Source organism: Fringilla coelebs, assembly GCF_963513975.1.
Source record: "Fringilla coelebs genome assembly, chromosome: 5".
Lineage (NCBI taxonomy): Eukaryota > Metazoa > Chordata > Aves > Passeriformes > Fringillidae > Fringilla > Fringilla coelebs.
The window spans coordinates 19912236-19936468 of record NC_140033.1 but is presented as its reverse complement, the minus strand read 5'-3'; the positions used below and the strand labels follow the sequence as shown (position 1 = coordinate 19936468).

The following is a 24233-nucleotide window of genomic DNA, read 5'->3' as shown; positions in this document are numbered from 1 at the left end:
TCCTTCTCCCTTTTTTTCTTTATTTTTTTTTAAACGCAGCATTTTCCATGGAAAGGCAATTTGAGTAATAGCTCAGCTCTTTCCCTTTCCCTGCCTTTGTTCAATGGAATTTGTAGTTTGAATCACATTAATGTTGCATTTTGATATGTATTTTTCTAAGCCTTTATTAAAACATGAATTAAGAGGGGAGACAGCGTACTGTTGGTCAATTTGTTTGCAAAGACGGTTCCAAGGCTGCAGTCGCCTCCCGCCGCTGGGGCCCAGCGTGGCTCACTGCTTTCTGGGGCTAGCGTGTTGCTATACACTTGTCAGCTGAGTCGCGGCAGCGTTCAGGGTGAGTACTGCAGGAAAGGTTTAAAATTCATGAACGCTCCAAGCGGCGTTTTCCCTGTCGCGCTCTGAGGTGCCGGGGCTGAGGGGCGGCTCCGCGGGCTCGCCGGGGCGGGGCGGGCCCGGTCGCGCTCGGGTGACGTCGGCGGCGCCGGGAGGAGGCGGCGGCTCCGTCCCGCTCCCGCTGGCGGGGAGCGCCGCAGGTACGGCCCGGGCGGCGGCGGAGGGGCGGGAAAGGCGGGGGCGGCGCTGCTGGTGGCGGGGGGCTCGGGGGGTTGGCGCGCCGTGCTCAGGCCCGGCTGGATGCTCAGCGTGAGCCCCGCCGGCGGCTGCTCCTCCGGGGCTGCCGACACCCCGCCTCTCCTGGGTGGGTGCTCCGGAGTGCCTCAGGGATGGCGGGTGCTCTCCGGCCCAGCCGTGCGGCCGCCTCCGGTCACCATCGCCGCCCGCGGCTTGCCCACGTCCTCTCGCCCGCGCGGCCGCGGCTGCAGGCACCGCGTGGGGAGGGAGGTGCTGGATGCCCCGGGAGAAAGGGAGAGGTGTTCCCGCAGGAATCCGGGGTTAGATCCGGACAATCTTCTCTCTTTTATTTCAGTCTGCCGAGAAAAATTTGGCATCTGGAATTAAGCTTCCTGCACCATCACTTCACTGATGATAAAAGTTAAAGTGGGTTTTTTATAGCTCATGTCCTAAATGTGTGGGAGGTCAGTTCTCTTTTCTTTTGGGCTGTCTCAGTTCAAGTTAAAGCATACTCATCAATTTCTTATATACCTTATGAGTTTCTTCTTTCTCCTGATATTTTTCAGGTCTTCCTTCCCATGAAACCAGAGACCCAGACTGTACCTGCAAAAACCTGAGTTTCATTTGAGATGGAGAGCATTACACAGTTGTTCAGTGATTTGTGTGAAGCACACCTGACAGGTTTGCCATGGAAGGTTCACTTAGGCAGGCAGAAGATCAGCAAGAGAAGGGCTAAGCAAAATTTGAAAAGGGTTGCTTATAATGCCCTGTTCATGAACCTTTTTCAAGATGAGGCTCGTAAGCTGCAATCAAACGTTTCCAGACTCCCAGTGAAGAACAAAATTTTGATGTTGTCTTTCAACTTGAGAGTCGCTGGCCTAGGTGCTCAAGCAGATAGACTGGAGAATCTCGTGGAGGAACTGGAAACAGCTGAATGTTTACCATTTACTGAAGTTAATTCTGTCTTAGATCTCTTAGTACAGCTTGCTGGAACAGGTCCTCCTCAGCTGGTACCACAAAAAAGGGACTATTTTCTGAACAACAAATATGTTGGGAGGAATGTCAAATACCAGGGTTATGATTATTATGATGTAAGTGTGTTTGAAGCTGACATACAGTCTCTGATAACAAATGAAGAATGTCAGTTCAACGACACAATCCAACAGACCCTTCAGATAATGGAGGCTGCCCCTGGCACTGGGCTCCCTGCCATAGGGCTGTTCTCTCAGAGCTGCCCTGCTGGGGACAAGTTTGAGAAAGAAACGCGCGTCTCGCTCTTCGGTGCTCTTGTCCACAGCCGTACCTACGATATGGACATCAAGCTGGATTTACCACCAGTGCCTGACAATGCAGATTTGTCTGGACTTGCAATTAAAGTATGGTATAATTTGTTTTGGACTAACGTGTGTATGCATGCTTTCATGTGTCACTTTGAAACTATAGTTAAAAACGTAGGTAGTAGTTGAATTGCTGATAGAAACATACAGCACTGGGATTTAAGATGGAGCAGGGATCCTTTCCTTTGCAGAGATAAAGCTTATCTCTAGATAAGCTTTCTGGAGATGTGTGATAACAAAAATCTTGGTCTTGCCCCGTAGCTGCGTCAGAACTGATCATGTGGCCATAGCCTTTATGAATTAAAGCCATCAGCTTGTGTCCAACCTTCCCCACCCTAGCAACCTTTTCCTTGCATTTTTGCCTGCTTCGTCTGTTGAACTCCTCTGCATTGTTGCTTGCTTGTCAGTGCTCAGACTGACTGCCTAAGCATTCCTGTCTGACTGTATGTGCTTTGCTGTTCAGATTGCGTTACCTAACTTGTTGTATTGTTGTCTTGGATTGTTATTTCTTAAAGCATTTCTTTTCCGTTTTTTTTTTTTTTCACTGGCCTAGTCCTATTGTCCTATTACTTTTTCAGAATGTACAGTTTCTACTGTATCTTTTTTCCCCTTTTGCTGTCCGTTCTGTTAATTTTTGCCGGCTTATTCTTGTAGAAGTACTAGATACTCTTACAGAGTCCTCTTTTCTTTCTTTTCTTTCTTTTCTTTCTTTTCTTTCTTTTCTTTCTTTTCTTTCTTTTCTTTCTTTTCTTTCTTTTCTTTCTTTTCTTTCTTTTCTTTCTTTTCTTTCTTTTCTTTCTTTTCTTTCTTTTCTTTCTTTTCTTTCTTTTCATTTTTACTGTGTGTAGGTAGGCTTATTTATAGCCTACCCTTAGATCTTGTTCCCTTTACTTAACGTATGGATAAATCTTGCAATTCCTTTAATTCAGGGTCTGAATTGAAACTTGAAGGCAAACACATTAAATAGAAAAACCCTGTGCCATTCAGTTCTCACATGTGGATGTAAATTGTAACCTAGAGGAGGCAGAAGCTTTTTTGAGTTAGTGATGAACTCTTTCCATCAGACTGGAAAATTTGCAATTTCTGAGGAATATGCTGATTTTTACATGGGTGTGATTGTCTTTTACTAAAATTGAGGACAATTCTGCACATATGGGTCCTGTTGAGTGGGAGTTGAGGATGTGGCATATACACTGTTTGGACACTTACAGATTTTCTGCATATGAATTAGGGAACAAACTATGTTAGTCATAGTTAACAAAATGCTTACAAAATTTGAAGATTTGTGGCCTGGATCCTTTGCCTGGAACAAATGGTAGAGCAATATGATTGTATTAATGCTGCGTATTGTTGAATGTCCATACCACACATTCTCAATTTATAGCACTATATGCTTGTCAAACAAGAAAGTTTAGAATTTAACACCAAGTAGTATATTATTTTGAAGGTGATTTGTTTTTTATGTATGGGCATTAAGACCTATAGAGACTCATCAAATTAAAAAAGGGCCTACAGTAAAAACTTAAAATTGATATAAAGGGAGGGTAGGTGAGAGAGACTGGGTCACGTAGTCATTTGGTCATGAATGATAGCAAAACATCCTTTTCATTAAAAAATGTGTCTTCAGTGAAATGTTTTCATGTCTAACATTTGAACTCTTTCTGACAGGTTCCCCAAAGTATAGACCAGTCAGAAGATGAGGGATTCCAGTCAGCATCCAATCTGACTCCTGATTCTCAGTCAGAGCCAAGCATGACTCCAGACATAGACTTGTGGGATGCCGTGCTTACATATGGACCCAGCAAACGAAGATGTTGGGAAAGAATTGGGTAGTATGTGTCTGATCTTACTGGTAAACTTACTATGCACCACATGCAAATGTGTAATTCCACATGACCTCAATATGAATAGTGAAATGAGCATGTCTAATTCACAGATTTCAATACACTGCATTAATAGGGATAAAGGAATAAAAGTTGTGTCATTTCAGCAAGCTGGTTCTTAGAGTGTAGCAGTTTCACAGGAAGAGATAAAATCACCTTTGTCAAAAAATGAAGGGATGAGGAAAACACTGTTTGTGTGAAATGCAGCATTTTTCTAACTATTTTGACTTCTTATATGCTATGCAATTTGTCTCAGTATAAAATGACTCCATATTTTCAGTTTCAAAAGAGAAAGTGGTAATGTGGAGCAGTAGAAGAATTAAACAGATATCTCCCAGTATTGTAGAGTATTGAATTCCTTTCCCTCCTGTAGACAAACGAGAGAATTGTAACAGATTTCTTGGTGATCAAGTTAGGCTTGTAGTTCTTTTGGCTTTTGAGTAGAAGATGCATCTCCTGAGAGAAGGCTCTCTGCAGTCCTGTTAAGGATTCCTGGCTCCCCTAAAATGGAAGGTAAAATAAAAGGAAGGTATGACAAGTAACCTGAGATTTCAGATGGACAGTGGTGTGCCTGATTCTTGGAGAAGCTTTGCTCTGTATGTTTTCTGTAATTTTAAATAATAATCTAGTGGTGTGCTGTTGCATTGTTAAACAGTGTTTTTTCATCTCTGAGCCTTAGAAGCTCAGAAACTCAGAACTTCCCTGTTCCCCTGTTCTGATTTTTCAAAGCCACTGTAGCCCACTTGAGCTTTTTTTCTAGAACAACACAGTTTTTCTTGCTGCTATTTAGACTGTAGGGGTCTAAGAGTCATATATAGACCATATGCCTGACAGATTTTGTGTAATACCTGCTACTAGAATTCAGAGAAGAATTGGAAATAGAAATTGTTTTGGAGGGGATAGTAATCTTCACTGCAAAGAGGTAAAATGTGTTAATAGAAGTTCATTGTAGCAGTTGGAGTGTATTTCTTTTGAACTTACTTGAATATTAGCATTAAATGAGCCATGGAAATATGGCCTATATTGGCCTTGTTTTCCTAGTGTGAAAACTGCATCAGGGAGGACCATAAAAGCAGCTGGTGGTTCTCTGTCAAGGATTCTGTCTCTGAACTGATGTTCAAATTAACTATGTGTTTATTGTCTGCACTGAGTTTGAGCTATGGTTTCATTGACTGAATCCACATTCCCTTACAAATGCATGTTACGAGTAACTTTTCTGTGAGGAATTCTGTCTGTGCAAAACTCTGAAATGCTTTTTTCTTCCTGAATGAGATGTATTTCCTTCTTTTCACATAATAACCTTGTAATGTGTTTACTCTGACACAGCCCACCTGGTAAAAAAGAAGAACCATATCTTACTGAAGCTGGGAGAGAAGCTTTTGACAAATTTTATAAACTTCGAGAAGGGGAATTGCAACTGTTTACTAATACTGTACTTCAGCTTCCTCAGCTTGTGCTGGTGAAAGAACCTGAACTGGTTAAGGATGTGTTGAATGTCCTCATTGGTGTGGTATCTACTACATTTTCATTCAATCAGGTAGGGATGATTTTTATCTGCCCTTCCTAGTCAAATCTTTTTGTTTTTTTCCTTCATAGAGTTTTCCTCTTCAATACATATATTTCTGCTGAGGTCTTGAAGTGGTGACTAGTGTTAGGAAGTTGAATGTTGCCTAATGTTAATAGGGCAGTATTTATATATTGCAGTAATTATGTTACTGGAATAGGCTAAGAGTATCTGTACTTCTCTAAAGGGAAAATAGGTTTATGAGTACTTGGAAAATAGATGTGTAAATAATTTTGTAGAACTGGATTTTCTTTAATGAATTAATTAAAGAGTCTTATTCTGTATATTTGAAGGCATCATTCCTACTCCTCCTATTTTGCTACAATTCAGTGTTTTTCTCACTATCCTAGCTTAATATAGTCTCAGTCACCTGAGTATCTAAACTGAGAATTCATCTGCTATTATTTTTGTCTGTGTTTACTATTTTAAATCAGAATACAGCTCTGAAACTGTTGAATTTGCCTGCCTTTTCTTTTTTTCCCTCCCTATATCCTCTTAGGCTGCTCAGTCATTTGTGATAAAGGAGGGGGTGTATGTGTCTGGAACATCACCAGAGACAATGCATAACCTGCTCTCGGAAGTCGCAGAGTATGGAACCTATTACACACGGCTAAGTCGTTTTTCTCTTCAGCCAGTTTTGGATTCCTCATACAGCAAAGGACTTGTGTTTCAGGTAAAACAATTGCATTCAATCAACCAGATTTAGTGGGCCAATTATCTGAGGTAGAGAAGGTGACTGATTTCATGTAAAGCTGGAATTTCTGAGTTCTGCAAAACTGCAGTGTTTTTAGTGTAGTGCTCCATCCCAGGTCAGCAAGGAACAGTGCTGCTGTATTTAAACCTCAGCTCTCTGTGCTGAGGGGTTGCTTGCACTGAAACATGCAGTAAGATGTCTTTGTTACCCTTTGTTTAGTCATGTTGTTCTGTTGTGGCCTAAAGAATTATATTCTTTAAATTCTTTAAAAACATCACTTATTTATACAGAAAGATGTATAAAATTAAAAAACAAGAACTTTCTTAGTACACTGTATAGATATAGATAAATATATATATATATTTTTCAAAAATAAAAACTGAGGTAGAAAAATATGGTATTGAATAGCTTTAATTACTTTTCCTTGGTTCAAAATTAAGTGCAAATTTTCCCTATCATTCCTCTGTATATTATGCTGACCTGTATGTACACTGTGTAATATCTGGTGATTTAATCTCTTCCTAATGCATAGAATTAAGTTGGGATTAGCTATGAAAATCTCTTCATTCTGAATATTTGATTTACATCAATACCTGTTATTCAATTTCTGTTAAGAAGGTCTCTCTGTTAGATAAAGTTCTAGATAAGTGTTTTGCAGTAACCTGTTTAGGCATGAAAGTAAGGAAGCAGGTTTCCCTGGGTTGGTATTATAGAGAATGAGGAGCTCCTCAAAGGACAAGTCAAAGAATCTGAACCAAGATGCTTTATTTCACTGTGCATGGCTACAGGCTCTATGCACTGCCTGTGTGAGGAGTGATGCCTCTGTAGAGGAGTCACCTGGCTCATTGCAATGTCTGAAGTTGCATGCACCCTCACTTGCCCCTTACTTTGGTGTACAAGTCTCTCTTACCTGCATATGCCATTTATTTCACTAAAAGGTTTGTTTTTCTTGCTGATGCAATTGATGAGAGACATTGATAGACTGTTAACAACTTTCACAGTAAGACTTTAAATATTTCCTGTTCATACCAGGCATTCACAAGTGGACTGAGAAAGTATCTTCAGTATTACCGAGCCTGTGTTCTGTCAACACCTCCTACTTTAAGTCTTCTAACAATCAGCTTTCTATTCAGGAAATTAGGTCGTCAGCTGAGGTAAGAGAATGGTATTAAATGTTTAAGCTTTTCCTTGCAGAAAAAAATGCTATCTCTTCATATACACTGAAAAAGACCATATTACATGGGCATTCTTATTTAGTCTATCAGTATTTTTCCTCTGTTTTACAGATTTTTTTTTTTATATCCAGACTATTAGAGGGAAAACAAACAAGGTCTTTATACTCAGTTTCTTTGTTATGCCTGTTATTATTCGGAAGATACAGTGTGATTGTTGTACAATATTGAAATTCAACAAAGTTCATCACTGATCTTGGAGACTCCTGGTTGGAATTTTTATATATGTTTTAATGCTGTTTTTTAGGTATTTAGCTGAACTGTGTGGCATAGGAACGACAGCACTGGGGATCAGTGGTGGAGCTGGTGCTTCATTTCCTACGGTGATTTTTTGTTTGATATTTTCATGTTTGTTTTGGGTTGCAATGTTAATATTCTTCAAATATGTTGAATTTTACATTAAATACTTAGTGCTGATCTCTCTATTAGCAAAGCTGTGACCCTGGACCTCCAGTTAAAACACTATAGTCCTTTCTCCAGATACTTAAACATTTGGAAATTTGTCCAGGGCTTTCAATTCCTAAAATAAACAAAAGGCTCAAAATAAGCCTTCTAGTCAAGTGAATCCAACTCTAAACATATCTGTCTCACTCTAGAGATGATAAAGTGAGCTTGAGGTAACTTGCTCAGGTAAAGTGATCTTAACTGCAAATAGATAGAGAAAACGAGATTAATCTGCCTTCTGTGTCTGGTGAAATATGTCAAGCCATGTATTTTTGTTGTTAAAGTTGTGGTGAAGTGTGTTGCCTAATGTTAAAATATTTTTCATTTTTTAGGGTGTTAAATTGCTTTCATATCTGTACAAAGAGGCTCTCAACAATTGTAGCAATGAGCATTATCCAGTTCTTCTGTCTTTGTTGAAGACAAGCTGTGAACCATACACAAGGTGTGTCCATACTGTTCTCTGCATAATTGAGTTTAAGAATTATGAATTGGTAATCTGGTGAGTAACTCTGTGTGTTTAACAGTGGCTTTTAATATTTTCAGAAAAAAATACATGTCTGTATATGCAGGATATATTAAAATTAGTTAATTTTGCTGTTCTGTCCCTCTTAGCTCAGTAACAATGTAAGGGGTTTTGTGTGGCTAGATTAGTAAATAAATATTGTACAAACTGAGGAAGTTCATGCTTTTTTCCACTGTCCTTTTGTTGTGGGCTTTTTAGTAAGCAACAATGAATAAAATATCTGTTGTTCATTAAGTACATGTAACTGACTGATAATAGGAGTAATTAAAAGTAGAGTTCCTTGGATTGCAACAGTTTTGTTAAGCAGTGCTCATCAATTTAAAAATTACTAGTTTACAGACATCTGAAGAGATGGTCTATTTTTTAATAGCTATTTACAGGAATTACATCTCTAGTCTATCATCACTTTGCAATGTTACATAATAGATGTAAAAATACTTAGAAGAGAAAACAAAAGTCTGTCAAAATGCTCTAAATTTAAGGTTCCTCCCATGGCCACCCTTCTTGTGTTTTCTTCCTTCTACATGAAATGATCTTCAGAGAAATTTAATTTCAGATTTACCAGAAGCCTCACTGAAATATCTTCACAGCTCTTACCCTGCTATTTATAGAAGGAAGTCAGATTTCTGAAACACGAAGGGCATCACATGGAACCTAAAAAAATCTGGATTGCTGCATTGATTCCTAAATTTGCTGCAGATATCTATTGAAGCATCAATTATACATCATCAGGACTAGCCTGGAAGGAAGCCTCTGTTATCTGCAGAAACTGTTACCCACTCACTTATTAACCTGAAGGAAATTAAATAATGCAAGTTGTTTCTCAAATAAATCAGAGAAGCATCAGATTTAGTAATTTAAAAGTGCTTAACTTTTTACATACAACCTTGAAGTTGAGCAGTGGTTGCTGTGTTAAATGCTTCCTCTTTGTCGCACAGTGTTAAGCAAAAAATTTTAAAAAATAAAAATCTTCCAGGACCTCTGAGCCTTTTTATCTATAGCCTCAGATTGTATAAAAGTAGTGGGTTTTTTATTTCTTCAAAAGTTTGGCTCACACAGAGAAAATATGAAAAAACATTAATAAATATGCCAAAAAAGTAGTTCTCATCATTGCATGTATATTAAAAATGCTTCTGGGTCTGGGGAAAAAGTGCTTGGTATTGCATCTTTGTTTTATACCCTTTTAGTTTCTCCCTGCTGAAATTACCTCTATTTAAAACAAATACTTTCTGCTTTTCTCATGCTGTGCCCTTGATGTGCTGCAAAGTTTTCTGTATATTTTTATATATATTTAGTAAATTGATATGCAGGAATAAAATAATTGTTTTAATTGAGGCACTGTTCTCTTATCTAAACTAATTATCGCTGAAATATTCTATTAAAAATAGTTTAGGCAAAGTGTAGAGCCACAATTTCCTGTATATTTAAATGTCAGTGTCACAGCACTTAATTGATGGCTTTTTTATCCTGCCTATATCTTGTGTCTTTTGGGATTTTAAAGAGCATGGTAACTCCTTGGTTATAATAAAGAATAGAATGCAAGAGGATTGATTTTCAATATTGTATTTTTTTTTTCCAGATTTATCTATGATTGGGTATATAGTGGTGTATTCAGAGATGTTTATGGAGAATTTATGATTCAGGTGAATGAGGATTATCTTTGTTTCAGAGGTAAGGTGTATATATATATGGAGCATTTTTAATTTATATAGTTTATGCTGTTAATTAAATAACTAAAATATGCACTTCCATCTTTTTGTTACACAGATAAACATTACTGGACTCATGGTTATGTTTTGATTTCAAAAGAAGTAGAAGACTGTGTCCCTGTATTTCTTAAGCATATTGCTAATGATGTATACATATGTGGGAAAACTATAAACTTGCTGAAATTGTGCTGTCCTAGGGTAAGTTTTGGGTTGCTTCCTTCCTATTACATTACTCTCTAGAGCAAGAGTCTAGGTTTTTAGCAAGTTCACTCCTTTATCAAAACTTGGTATTATCTAAGTAGGATGAAGAAGGGCAATTACTTGCTCTCAGATACTTGTGAGCTGATTATCCACTTTACTTGCTGCCACATCACTGCAGAAATATACATTTTAACACCATCAAATTAATTGTATACAATGTACATGATGTATTATTTTTCTTTGTATTGAAAGCAGAAATGTTTTAGGCATTCAAACAAGTGCCTTCCACTTCTTGCACTACTCCTTTTTGGTTTAAAGCTGACTCACTTTTAGTAGGTCATGGCTCAGTTCTGCACAGCTCTTTTAGCTGTATCACTACATTTTCAAGAAGTGCTTAAATAGTTCTGTTTATTGCTATTTTGTTGAACAATTCTTGTTCTTTTAAAGAAAAACATGTTCAACTACTTTATGTCTTCCCTGTTCTCTCCATATGTCCGAAGATAGAACAACCAGAGAGGTGTCTAAAGTCTGTAGACATTCCCAGGTAGCTAGTGTTCTCCTTAAGATCAGAGCTGCTCAGTCTCAGCAGAGCAGAGCAGCTCATTGTCAGCTCTGTAGTGTCACATACAAGCCTAATACCTCAAGTGAAATGTCCCTTTGCCAGTTGTCCTGAGTCTGCTCTGATGACCATTCCCAGAGCATGACTCAGGTGTGCCAGTAGTAGTGGGCTCTTTAGAAAAGTGTCAGCCATCACCTCCATGGTAAGTTACAGCTTTATGTGTCACTGATGTAGTATCTCCCCCCAGGTCATATGGCACCCAGGTTCAATCATCTTCCATCTGTCTGAGAGTGCCAGGCACCACATTTCATCCCTTTTTGATAATGCCCTCAAGAGCTGGGTCTTCCCTTCTGCTTAGGCTAATACATTCCCAGGAATACAGCCTGGGCTTCCATCTTCTGGCTTTTACCAGTAGACTGGGGGAATCCAGTGTGAGTGTGCTTGTGCACTTGTTTGGCTTTTTCCTTTAAGTTATCTGTTTCCCTCAGTTATCTGTTTTCTGCACTGAATAGAATAGCTTCAGAGATTTAGGGTTGTTGAGGCAGAGTAGGAAAACCAGGTACAGTTAAAGAATAGGTTCTCTGTGGTGTGCACCGGCCATGCTTGCTTTTGAGAGTTTTGTCTTGTGCAGAGGTCTCTCCTGTAGGGATGTTAGTTCTGTCTTAGAGAGTTCCTACTGAGTGGGGCTCTGTGGGGGATATAAGTGAACAATACCTGACTTTTGACAGGAGAGATGCATTCAGCATTGAGTTACTCATGCTCAGTTAATTTGGATATTTAGAATAGGAAAATTCGAGACGTTTAGAACATGATTTGTATAAATGTATGTATGAGATTTTCAGCAGCAAAGACAGAACTCCAAGAATTTGACCTCTGATGCAAGTTGTGGACCATTGTACCTTTGTGTCCTTCTTTAAATTATATAAATGCCAAAAGATGATACTAATAGAAGCTTTAGATCCTGTGTGGAGATTTGTGTCAGTGTCTTGAAGCAGGACTAAGTTAAAAAAATGTATAATGTGAATTCCTAATATAAAATTTTACACTTTTTAAAATGTGTGTAAAAGGAAATTTCTCATTTTTCAGCATTATATATGTTGGTCAGATATACCTGTTCCTCGGATTTCAGTTATTTTTTCCCTTGAAGAACTGAAAGAAATAGAGAGAGATTGTGCAGTGTACGTAGGTCGAATGGAAAGAATTGCTCGATACAGTTCTATAAGCAAGGAGGAAAAGGTAAATGAATAAAGGAACAAATACCTCATTATGATTTTTTTTTTTAATAGTTAATTTTCATTTTTGTTATAACCTCTAAAGAATTTGTATTTACAGTCAGAATTTTTTGTGGGTAAATTGCAGTTTTAATTGCAGCAAATAAAAAATAAGTATTAAAATTTATTTAATATAGCTTTTAAAATTATAGGTGGTGTGTTGACATTTTTTGCCCGTTTCATTTAGTAAATGAGTGTTAGACTTCGATCTTAGTTCTTATATTAGGAGATTTGTCTTCTTACTAAAAAGACTGTTAGATTCTGTTTTAACAAATGAGATAAGCTAATTTGTAACTAGATAACCAGATTTGTGATTTCCATAGCTAATTGTTTTTTCAGAACATTTTAACTACAAAGATATTTCTGGCCTTCAGATTCCATCAATTTAATTTATATATCAGATGGATTTGGTTTGTTTTAAAATCTGGAGTATTAACTTTCAAGACTAGTTTGTAGATTTTGCATTTACTTACTTGTTTTATTCAGATTTTTGTTGTATTAATTTATTAATAACCATTATAAAATGTGCATCTGTCTTTGCAACTGTGTATGAGTGTATTTAAAGTCTAAAATAATAGAAAAAATTCAGCTTTTTTTTTGGTTGTTGTTTGTTTGTTTGTTTGGATTTTTTTAGGATTTGCGCATGGAAATAGCCAAACAAGAATTAATTGTTCATGCTCGGGAAACTGCTAGCAAAGTACTGAAAGCCATTAGTGGTAAGTTACAGTGGCATTTTATGTGTTTTCTAGTGGGTTTGTTAATGTAAACTAACAGTGTCTGTATTTTAACACAGACAAGCAAATATCAGAACGAATGGCTTTGGATGCAAAGAAACGGGAACAGTTTCAGAAGCTGAAAGAACAGTTTGCAAAGGACCAAGAGGTATCTCTCTGCCATTCTAGAGGCAGACTATATTTCTTAGGCAAAGAAATGAATGGATATGTTGTACTGAAGTTGAATTAGTAGCTCATAGTGTTCAAATAAGAACTTCTTGTAGATGTATGTGTTACACCTGGTGTTGGGAGCAGCTTTTAAAAGTGTTAAATATTTATGCAGCGTCGTCTTGCGATAAAGCAGGAGGAGATTGATGATGATTTCAGCTATGCTCGAGAGCTCAGAGAGAGAGAAAAAAGACTGAAAGCTTTAGAAGAAGAACTGGAAAAAAAGGCAAGGTAAATGTGTTTAAGTTGTCTTCAAAACTATGATAAAGATCTCAGGAAAAAATTAAAATTCACAGTACTAGTAGTTTGCAGGCATTGTTCTACAAGGGTAATATTTGCAGTTAGACGATGGATGTAAGAATTTTTGGTAATCTGTGAGCAATTTTGTTACAAATGGTTAGTGGCCATAAAATCTGGGACCCACTCATTTGTGCCAACCCTATGCAGTCTGGGTTTTGCTATAATAAAAATTTCAGGAAAAAAATTTGACTGCATCTTAAAATTTAAAAGCAGAGCCCACGGCAAAAATGGTCACATGTATGTGAAAGCAGAAGTAAAATACAGTTGGAGTTAGATTGATATTTCACTTTCTTCTTTTTATTCTAAAATTACTTAAGCCAAATGAGTGGCCTACTAAAAATAGTTACAGAAATACATGTTGACTAAAAATGCAGTCCTATGTTTTCCACCACTATGTTTATTCTCTGTGACTGAAGCCTCTGGCTTCTACATTTTAAGAACCAATTCTCAGTTCTGAGGTGCTAAAAAGTCTTATTCTTTAGATGGGAAGATGAAAATCAGTGTACAAAAATCTGTGACTTAGCTTTCTTTTTGCCTTCATTTAGGCAGGAATTAATTGACCATTATAGCAAACTTTCTGATGATGCAGCCCGTAGGGAACAAAGAAAATTATGGAAAATCCAGCGCCACAAGTTGGAAACAGCCCGTCTTAAGTTTCTGTTAGAAGATCAAAAACGCATTGAGGTACCTCCTAAAAAGATTTAAGAAATTTAATTTGGAAAATCTGATACTTGGTACTTAAAGACTTTTTTTCTTTTTTTTTTACTTGTAGGAAATGCTTGAAAAACTTCCAGATGGAAGCTACAGGAAAAAATTAGATAGTATTCCTTATAAACAGTCCCAGTTGGCTTTGGATAAAACCCCTGTTGAGAACGAGCCACCTTCACAAGTGAGTTTATTTTCTTACATAAACTTCAAGTTGATGTTTCAGGTTTCCCTAAAGGGACTTAATTTCATGGTTCAGTTCAGTAAACACAAAGTTCACTGTAACAGCAAGGTGAGTAGTTATCACTTATAGTACATCAGAAAAACTGGAAAATTTTTAATCCTTTAATAAAGTGATAGCTTAATTAGTAGGTTGATATGTGACCAGCCATACCGTGTAATAATTATTTCTTTTTTAGGTGTCTTTTGTGAAACCTCTGCCTTCTAATGAGACAGTTGGCAGAAAAGAATCTGAGACTGAACAGGGATATGCTGCTTCTGCTGACAAAGCACTGCCTATGCCAGAGCCAGCAAATAATAATGCTGATGAGCATTTTCAGCCTAAAGCAGCAGGATCTGAAAGCAATCTCCAAAATTCAGAGAAAGCATGCAGTTCTCTATACAGTGCTGAGTCCTTGCCTGAATCCAATGTGAATATAGAAGATTTCTTGTCAAAGTCACAAGATGAACAGTCTGTTGCCGTCAGGATGCAAGGATCTTCACTAGATGAAGCATTTCAAAATATTAACTCAGATCTTTCTGAGACTTTGCAAGTGAGTGAAAGTCAGCCTGTTGGGAGAGGAGCACCAGAAGAAGACAATGCACCATTGCATCAGCAAAGCGAGTATGATTTCAATACAGTTCTCAGACCATCTGCAGCTTGGCAGGGACATGTTAGAGTTGGGGAAAACGTGTTTGATGTGGAGGAGAGAAGGCCTCGGTGGAATATTCATGGACATGCATCTGATGCCAGCATTAGAGTGGGAGAATATGTACCCCAAGAGGACACTTACCAGCCACATTCAAGTCCTTATGGGCATTCTTCAGATTCCCATATAAAAAGCAGCAGCTATACTTCTGAAGTTGAGCCTAGGCGACCTCGATGGAATGTTCATGGGCATGTTTCTGAAGCTCATATTAAAATTGGGGAATATGCTTCAGAGATAGAGACCTCAAGGCCCAGGTGGAACATCCATGGTCATGCTTCAGAAGCCAATATTAAGATTGGAGAGTACGTGTCAAATGTAGCTCCTACAAGGCCTCGATGGAGCAGCCATGGTCACGCATCTGATGCCAATATCAAGATTGGTGAAAATGTGTCCGAGGTGGCCTCAGCCAGGCCTCGTTGGAACATCCATGGGCATGCCTCGCAGTCACACATCAAAATTGGAGAGCTGGTTTCAGATACAGAGCCTTTGAAATCCCGCTGGAGCCCCTTTGGACACGCATCCCAGTCAAGCATCCAGATAGGGAAGTGGGCCCCATCTACAGAAAATGATCCCATACCTCACCGTAAAGCCATTTCAGGTTCTTCATCCAGCTCCACAGTTCAGACACTTCTGTACAGTGAAGAGTTATCTCCTGCTGAAGGGGGCAGAAAGGAAGCAAAACCATCACAAGTTAAGGAAGAGACTTTGCCACAGTCACAGACATCTGACAGTGTTACAGACTTTCCTGATGCTAATATTAAAGATGATAAAAAGGAAAATACAATAGAAAAGAAACAAGAAGGTAAAATAAAATTAGGTTTATTCAGTCAGCATTTGTTTAAGGGCTTGGGAAAGTAACACTGAATGTTTATTTTTTAAATGGGTCCTTTCTTCCTTACTTATTCCACTGAATTCCTTGCATTGCTTTTCATATAGTGCTAGAATTCAGAGGAAAGAATTTGAGCTTAGATTTGTCTCCTATATGCGAGAAGCAGAGCATTAAAAAATTAAACTTTTAGCCTGAAATTTTGTGAAACAGGACCTTTAGGGTCCTTAAGTAGAGAACATGCATAAAACTACCTGGGTGGGGCTATGGGGAAGTACTGTTATTGGTGTGGTTGTTTCTGTGATAGTTTATACAGGAATTTTGAACAACTTTAGGAGCAGACCTGAGGTATGAACCAAGTATTATAAGCAGGTCTAAGTAAATGCTGACTTTAATTGTATTTACAATAATTGCAGATGTTGTCAACAAGGACCCTTCTCCAGATTCCTCACAGAGCTTACAGGTAAGAAACAAAAGTGGTTCTTGAGAGAACTTATTTTTCTTTTGAAAAATTGAACTGATAGTTAAGGTAGTAAATTTCTCTCCTAATCTAGTAGTCACTGTAAAATCGTATTGTTTTTCCATGTCTGAAACACACAGGTGAGTAGGCTCTTCTCTTTTCATTTGGAACAGCTAGGCAGTTACCTGTAGGAACACATTAAGCCTGAACAGACAAAGCCAGCATCTCCAGTAAAATTTGTCCATTCATGAATTTTAGAGAGAAGAACCCGAAAAGGCCAATTCTCAAGATACTGTGCCTCAAGAAACTTTATCTTCAGAAGCTAATGCTCCCACAACTGAGGAGAGAGAGGGCGAAGAGGAAGATGCGTGGAAGAAAGAACAAGCTTATTTGAAAGCCTTATCGGATCAGTATTGTATTGAAAAGTATCAAGATAGTTATGATTTGATGTGTGAGTAAAACTGTTGGATCAATAGATGTGAATAGTAGATTAATAGAAGATGTGGTGAATTTGAGCTAGAAAGCTGAATGCTATGACTTACCAGTAAATTACCAATGTTATGAACTGCAGTAGCCAAACAATTTGCTCCAAGGCACAAAGATGAGAAATCCTTTTTGACATATGACGATTTTCTAACCTAGAGGTGTTTGTATACAGAGTTTAATAGGATCATATTGCTAAGCTTTTAAAATTATTAACTTAAATTGTATATTTTTAAATGTAGCAGAACCACCAGTTTCTCATCTCTTGCATCACGTGATACCAAGATCATACACGTTTCCTGTGGATCCTACAGTGCAGTCTGCAACAGATGAAACTGCTGTACAGCTGAGTGAGCTCTTGTCTCTGCCAGTGCTGATGAAACGTTCTATTACTGCTCCACTTGTATCTCAGTGAGTATTTGTTAGGAATTTTGCAACTAATTTTGCAATTAATGTTGTGTTCTATTTTGAGACAGGAGTTGCACATAGATGTCTTAAATTTGCTCTTAGATCCTAGAAGTAATTCAATAAATGGTCCATTAGTAATTCAATAGTTCACATCTGCATGATAAATAATAACAGACATTTATGTGCAAATTAAAAATTTGAATGTCTGTTTGGAATATAAGTGCTCAGAAGGAAGTCTTGTAGATTATGCAGCAGGGATTTTGACACCATTAGTTTAATTGTTCTTTTAAAAAGAAGGTGTACTCTTTGTAATATGTGTGCTAGTTTATATTTGAAAGACGAAAGCTAAGGGAGTGAAAAAAATCTTTGATCAGGGTATATTTCATGCTTCTGTGGGAACTCCAGCTTCAAGGCTGTTTTGAGGTATAATAGAAGCTGTTCTTGCTACTGTTGGGGTATATAAGGAAACCACATACATGTTGGATGGTTTAATTAGTATATCTAGTAATATTTTAAATAAAAGTTTTTGTTGCTTTGTGCAAGATTAGCTTTTGTCATGAAAACAATTACAGACACTTTTTTTAGAATCTGCTTTCCTCTAAGTTTCCATCTGCTAGCTCTGCGTGCATGTAGAGCCTGGTGCAATGTAGAAAGATGTTATTGTCTAACTTAATTTTAAACATCTGGTCGGCTACCAGAACAGTCTGTGTACAGATTCACACATTTAGCAAACTGAGCCTGAGTTTTTGTGCTGCCAGAATTACCTTCTCCCTGATAGGCAAGTTAAATAATTTTAAAGCTAAGTTGAATACCTACACAGTACTGTAGACTGTGTATAGATCTAGATACTATACTGTAGTATAGATCTTAATATCTGGTGTCAGAGTTTTTTCAATTAGTATACTCTTACTGTGGATTTAATAGTCTTTTAATTTGTGTGGGTGGCATAGATCAGAATGCTATTGATAAAATGTTGGTTCAGGTCCAGCAGCATATTCTAAAGATCACTGTATGCAGCCAGTCTTAAAATACTTCCCCAGTATTTTTCAGAACCCAGTTACCTGGAGTGGTAGGTTTTAATTCATATAATGGATGAAGATTTTTTTGTCTCATGTTTTTTGCCTATATGAATAACATCTTAGATAGCAGAGTTAAGTACAGGATCATTAATCTGATGCAGCCCCAGCTGAATGTTAACAGTAAGGAAGGAGTTGCATGTAAGTGTAATACCTTTTCTGTGTTTTTATTCTTAGTGTTTCTCTTGTGAACAAAGCAATAGTTGATTACTACTTTGTGGAGCTGAATGTAGAGAAGCATTTTGAAGCATTGAGACACTTTTTGTTAATGGAAGACGGGGAGTTTGCTCAGTCACTCAGTGACCTGTTGTTTGAGAAGGTATTTGCTTTGTTGTCTTAACCCCAGTGTTTGGGTTGTCTGCTTTACCTTCGTGCCTCTGAATTGATTTGGATGGGAACGAGAGAATGGTGTGAATTGGAATCCTGGCTTGTGGAGTTTTCCTCTTTTCTACTGCGTCGAGAAGTCTATAGCAAGGAACTCTGTTAATGTTGTAAGGATGGAGAAGAAAGGTCTTGGACAGATAAGCACTCCTGGAAGGGTACTTTACTCTTTCCTGTGAAAACTGCTGCACTATTGCTGTCCCCTCCTGTCTGCTGGCAGCAAGGCTGGAAGAGCCTGTTGCCATTTGCTAAAATCCAGTGGAAAGCTACCTACTGTGTTGCAAGCTACCTACTCTTACCTTAAATATCCTCAGCTAGAGAGCAGAGGGGAGGCCATGTGAAGAGAGTGCTGAGCCCTCTGATGAGGCAGTGTTTTCATTACTTACTGCTGTGTTCATAGGGAAGACAGCAAGGCAGGAGAGATAGCCTAGGTCGATATAGATGGTTGCCCGTGGAGATAGGCAGCTGTAGGAGAGTTAATGCACTTCTCTGAGTCCTGAAAATGCTTTAGACCCAACTAGGGAAAGCACCTGGGGATTTATACTTGATGAATAGCTTTATTTGTAAACCTCAGAGAGTGCTGAGGTGATGAGACTGGGTCCCTGGCTTTCTAAAGACTCTATTCCCTGCAGGAGAAACTGAACCACAGCAGACATATGAAAATAAATCAGTGTAGATATGAGATCACCCTTCATTGCTGTTAACAGAAAATACTTCAGAAGTTGCTTCTTATGCTGTTCATGCATCCCTATGGCAGAAGTAAAAATTTCCAATCAAGGCAGGGTAGTCACCAATTTATCATTGTGCTTTAATTCACCTGTGTTCAAGAGCCAAGACTTTTTATTTTTATGGTGTAATTAGGTTCGTTTTTTTTTTTTTTTATTCCCTAGCTTGGATCAGGACAAACACCTGGTGAATTGCTGAATCCACTGGTTCTTAATTCTATCCTAAATAAAGCACTACAGTACAGTCTTCATGGTGACACCCAGCTTGCTTCCAATCTTTCTTTTGCCCTCAAGTATCTCCCAGAAATGTTCAAGCCCAATGCACCAGATGCTCTGAGTTGCTTAGAGCTCAGGTACAAGGTAAGAGGTCATGGAGCAAGGTAGAATATTGCAGTTATGCCATGGTTCTTATGTACAATGTTAAAGGGAATATGCTAATAAGAATACAGTATCTAAGAATGGAGTAAATCAATGTGTAATGGAAACTACAGGATTTACTTAGCCTGAGCATTACATTATTAAAATACATAATAATTGTTGAAATACTTGTATTTTAAACAATGTTGTAATTTCCAACAAAAAATGTAGTATGATCAGCACTGTTATTTCTTGTAGGTTGATTGGCCTCTGAACATTGTCATTACTGAGAGCTGCATGAATAAATACAACAAGATTTTCTCCTTTTTGCTTCAGCTGAAGCACATGGTGTGGACTCTCAAGGATGTTTGGTTTCACTTAAAGCGCACTGGTAAGTGTGACTAGTGAAAGAGAGCATCCTGTTTAAAATGTAAAAGATGTTTTAAGAAAATTGTGGCTTTTGAAGTTCGACATGACTGTATATACGTAATTGTCTAGCAGAGGCTGCTGAAGGCATTTTAAACAGGATTAGACTCTACTAATAAAAATCTAAATTCCTTTTAAAATTCTGATTTTAGATGGTCTCTGTGGCTGATAATATATTTCTGCTTTTATTTTCAGCTTTAGTGAGTCGTGCATCAAATTCTGTCCAGTTTCGACAGCTCCAGCTGTATAAACATGAGATGCAGCATTTTGTGAAAGTAATTCAAGGTTACATTGCTAATCAGATCCTTCATGTTACATGGTGTGAATTTGGAAACAAACTGTCTTCTGTGGGCAACCTAGAAGAAATTCACAGAACACATGCTGAATACCTCAACAAAGCAATCTTCAGGCAAGCTACCATACTGACTTTTACTTCAAATACATGTTAAGGGAGTGGCCAGTCCTTGCCTAATGTATTTGTGCAAAACTGACTTTTACGTGACACATTAAGTAGTCTTTGCATATGAAAGTGTTTTTATGTAAGAAACAAACCTCATGGCACCTTACAAAGTCTGTACTTCGATACTTTTTCTCAGCTATCCATCCTTTTCATTTCCCTGGACTCCTTGAGTTACCTCCAGCTCCTGGTCACCATGCCTCTGCAAGCTTCCAGCTACTTGGGGCAGCTCTAAACTAAGGGCACACATGCCACAGTTCTTTTTCTTTCACTCCATCCTTTGTAAATTGCTGCTGTTTTCTTTCATCATAAGTAGTGTGCACAGTAAGCCTTACTGAGGAATGTGAAATGCAACTGTACAATGTATGTGCTTTTAATACATGTGCAGTGACCAGGGCTGGACTTGAAAAGGACTAAGAGATGCCTCTGTCTAGATTTTTGAGCAGTGCAAGAGACACCTGTCTTTTAGGAAGCACAGGCTTTCAGCCCCTTAATTTCTGTATGTGAGGCAGAGGGGTGGTGTGACTAAAAGGAAAAGAGCTAGAGTTTATTTGATTTCTTCTTGAAGAGTGTACAGTGAAATGATGAAGTGGTGAGGTGGAGGGAGATGATACAGAAGAGAAATTATAAGCAACAAAAGAAATTTCTCCTTTCATGTTTCTCTTTTTGAGTTTTAATCAGAAAAGACTTGCCTAGAGGTGCTCTTTGGATAGCAGGTGGTAGGATGAGAGAAGATTAAAGTTTAAGGAAACTCAGAGCATGTTGTTAAATGTCATCTCTTTTGCACAGGCAGATGTCATTCTAGAAATCAGATTCTCTAGGGCAGATAGAAGTTTCTTGGAAGTGCAAGTAAACTGTGTTAGATTTAGTCACCTTGTTTAAAATTCGTTGGCTGCAGTCTTGGGGATTTTTAAAAGAGATTATCTTTAACCTAAAGGCTTGTCACTCCTTTGTATTTGTAGTCTTACAACCAATAAATTACATCAACCAATTTCTGAAGCTGTTTATGTTCTGTCAGGGGTCTGTTGACAGAGAAGGCAGCCCCTGTGATGAACATCATACACAGCATCTTCAGCCTCATTTTGAAGTTCCGCAGCCAGCTCATCTCTCAGTCGTGGAGCTTCGATGCAGGGAAGCAAATGGCTGTTCATCCCAACTTTGGTCTGATGCAGCAGTCCTACAATACCTTCAAGTATTACTCCCATTTCTTATTCAAAGGTAAGAAATTGCATCAGTTCTAGATAGAAGAAAAGGTCGACTGGCTACTGGAATATGTTGGTAGTATAATGTAAAAGTAGGAAGATTTGTATACTTAGGGAGTGTTGGAAATATAGTTCCCAAATGAAAACTGCATTGTTGTGGTTTGCTAAGATCTGCATGTACATCAATTAAGATGCACAAGAAATCTAACATATATTTCAAAACTAACTGCAAGTTTTTGGTGATTTACAAAATAAGTATTTGGTATTTAGCTGTACTTTCATGCATACATTTATCCTTTTCTCTGGAATTGAATTCTGAAACTTTTTATTGGCAGCAGTGAGAGACAGTTAGATACCAGTCAGAAGTCATTTTAGATATATATGCAATAGTTGAGTTTTGCCACTGGTATGAGATTTGGAAGTTCTGATTGCCCTGTTGGACTAAAGCTCAGAGAGCCTTCCAGCACATGCTCCAGGCAAGTTTTTCAACGTTTGCCAAATGTTCTTTCCTTTACCATGATAAAATTCCCTCTCACTGTCAGCTTAGGCTATAATGTACTTGAAATGGTTGTCATCCATTTGTCTTTCAGATCTTGCTTGTGTTTTAGTACATTACTTATCCTTCATCTAGTATAAAGGTGGTTTGTGGGATCTGGGTTCCTTTTTTTTAGAAAATCTTTAATTCCTGAAGGAGGTGCATCTGCTTTTCTTAGATCTATTCTACTAAAATATTTTTTAGTTCAGACTATATTCTTCAGGAAATGAGCTGCCCTTTTTATTCTTTAAGGGTGTCCAAAAATGGTATCAAAGGACCAAAAACAGATATTTCAGGATGAGTTAGAATGGCTGCTTCCAAATTCTACAGGAAGTCAGAACACCTGTGGGAGCCACCTAAGCCCATACTACGAGATCTATGGTTGCTTCATGGACAGAGATTAATAGACCATTCTGTAAGGAAATCTGATGAGTGACCCAGTTTTTTACACCCTCTGTGTTAAGCACTACAAAACAAATACATGCTTGTTCATCTCCACTTGTACCTTCAGTCACCATGTATTGTAAAATGCCTTCTCTCCACAATGGGTAGATCCAGAATCCATTGAAAGCCAATACAAAGTTGTCTGGACTTCAATGGCTTTGGCTTGGGCCCTAACTTCTAAAAATACACCTCCCCTTCTTCCTTGCATGCTGCTACTGCTTGTTAATTCCCTTGATATTGGTGCATGGGATGTTTGTGAGCTTAGGGAGCTTCTATTGGCTTTTTTCCTTTGTAATAAGGGATGTTTAGAGCAGTTGATGTGATCATTCATAGAGCATGAGGGCTTTGTCCTAGGAATTTCTCTTGGGTTTTCTCTCTCACAATGGACTTCGCTCAAGAAAACTTCAGCAGAGCTGCTTCTTTCACAGAGGTCTCCTGAGGACCTAAAGATGCTTCCTGGTCAGTTGAAATTGTGATAGGAACACACCATTTTTATTGTGAAAGATTCTGTGATTTCTTTGTTTCTATGAAAACAACTTGATAAGGAGATGCACTTTCACTTAGAACTGACACAGTCTTTCTTTTGCATTTATTTGAAAGATTTTATAATGCCAGAAATAAATACTGGACTTTTCTTATGTTAAAATGTACATTTGTTCTCAGATTTCTGCATTATGCTCTTTTTTTTTTTTTTTTTTTTTTTAAGTTAAAAGCCACAGATGCTGTCAAGGATGAATTTAAATATTAATCTTAGTTGAAGCTTACTTTATTTCTTTTATTTTCTTCCAGTGGTAACAAAGCTTGTAAATAGAGGATACCAACCACATTTGGAGGACTTTCTGCTGCGAATTAACTTCAATAACTACTACAAGGATAACTGAACTTTGTAGAGTAAGGATCACTGATAACACAGTAAAACAGAAACTATATGTATATGCTTATGATTTATAGAAGCTTATGCAAATGCCATGCAGGAGGCATTTTTCTTCAGTGAAATAATCTGCTATCTAAAAGCTTGAAGAGTATAACCACCATAAATAGAGCATGATGATGCTTTAAATCCACTAAACCTGCCAGTTGTTTGATCTGCAAAAAATTGATATTGTCATTATTGCAGAGACAGCAGAGCTGAGTGCCTGGTCTTAACACAGGAAAGAGTGCAAAACTGTATATCTGTGAATGTGTAAAAGTTGTATTTTCAGTGGTGTGAATTTCCTTTAATGTAAATACATGTATGTGAAATAAATTAACAGATACTTTCTAAAACTGTTGAGAGATGGGTATGAGGTACAAATGTTCCCGCAGATATTAGTACCTGTTATTTGATGTGGTTTATTTTTAAACTGATATTCATTCTTAATCTAAATATAACTAATTTAAGTTTTTAAGACTCATAGTCACAATGGAAGAGAACATGATGTGCCAAGGTGGTCTGTTAGGAGATACAATATTTGACTATTCAAGCACTTGGTGATTGTTGGAACACTTGTGCCAAAGTTAGTTTCTTTATCCTTTATTTAAGCTATGCATCTTATTTTGTGGTTATTATTTAAAACACCTAAAAGAGAATTTCAGCATTTCTAAGGCTAAA

General features: G+C 37.8%; 1 protein-coding gene across 1 annotated transcript; it reads left to right on the top strand.

Moving 5' to 3' along the window:
- The first annotated feature begins 471 nt into the window (after window positions 1-471).
- TUBGCP6 (tubulin gamma complex component 6) lies at window positions 472-24233 on the top strand. The gene is made up of 26 exons (XM_084205831.1): window positions 472-533; window positions 1137-1946; window positions 3576-3739; window positions 5117-5327; window positions 5854-6027; window positions 7081-7202; window positions 7528-7603; window positions 8057-8166; window positions 9827-9918; window positions 10015-10154; window positions 11803-11952; window positions 12622-12703; window positions 12781-12869; window positions 13044-13159; window positions 13774-13912; window positions 14001-14117; window positions 14353-15664; window positions 16105-16151; window positions 16407-16599; window positions 16874-17042; window positions 18293-18434; window positions 19387-19581; window positions 19837-19969; window positions 20200-20413; window positions 21480-21679; window positions 23432-24233. Exons 2-26 carry the CDS (start codon window positions 1200-1202, stop codon window positions 23521-23523), a joined length of 5226 nt encoding a protein of 1741 aa, XP_084061957.1. The 5' UTR covers window positions 472-533; window positions 1137-1199; the 3' UTR covers window positions 23524-24233.

Excerpts from the sequence above, each read along its gene's own strand:
- TUBGCP6 (XM_084205831.1), top strand. The coding sequence starts at position 1,200 with ATGGAGAGCATTACACAGTTGTTCAGTGATTTGTGTGAAGCACACCTG. Across the intron at positions 15,665-16,104 it reads AATAGAAAAGAAACAAGAAG|ATGTTGTCAACAAGGACCCT; the intron begins GTAAAATAAAAT and ends CAATAATTGCAG. Across the intron at positions 19,582-19,836 it reads GCTTAGAGCTCAGGTACAAG|GTTGATTGGCCTCTGAACAT; the intron begins GTAAGAGGTCAT and ends TATTTCTTGTAG.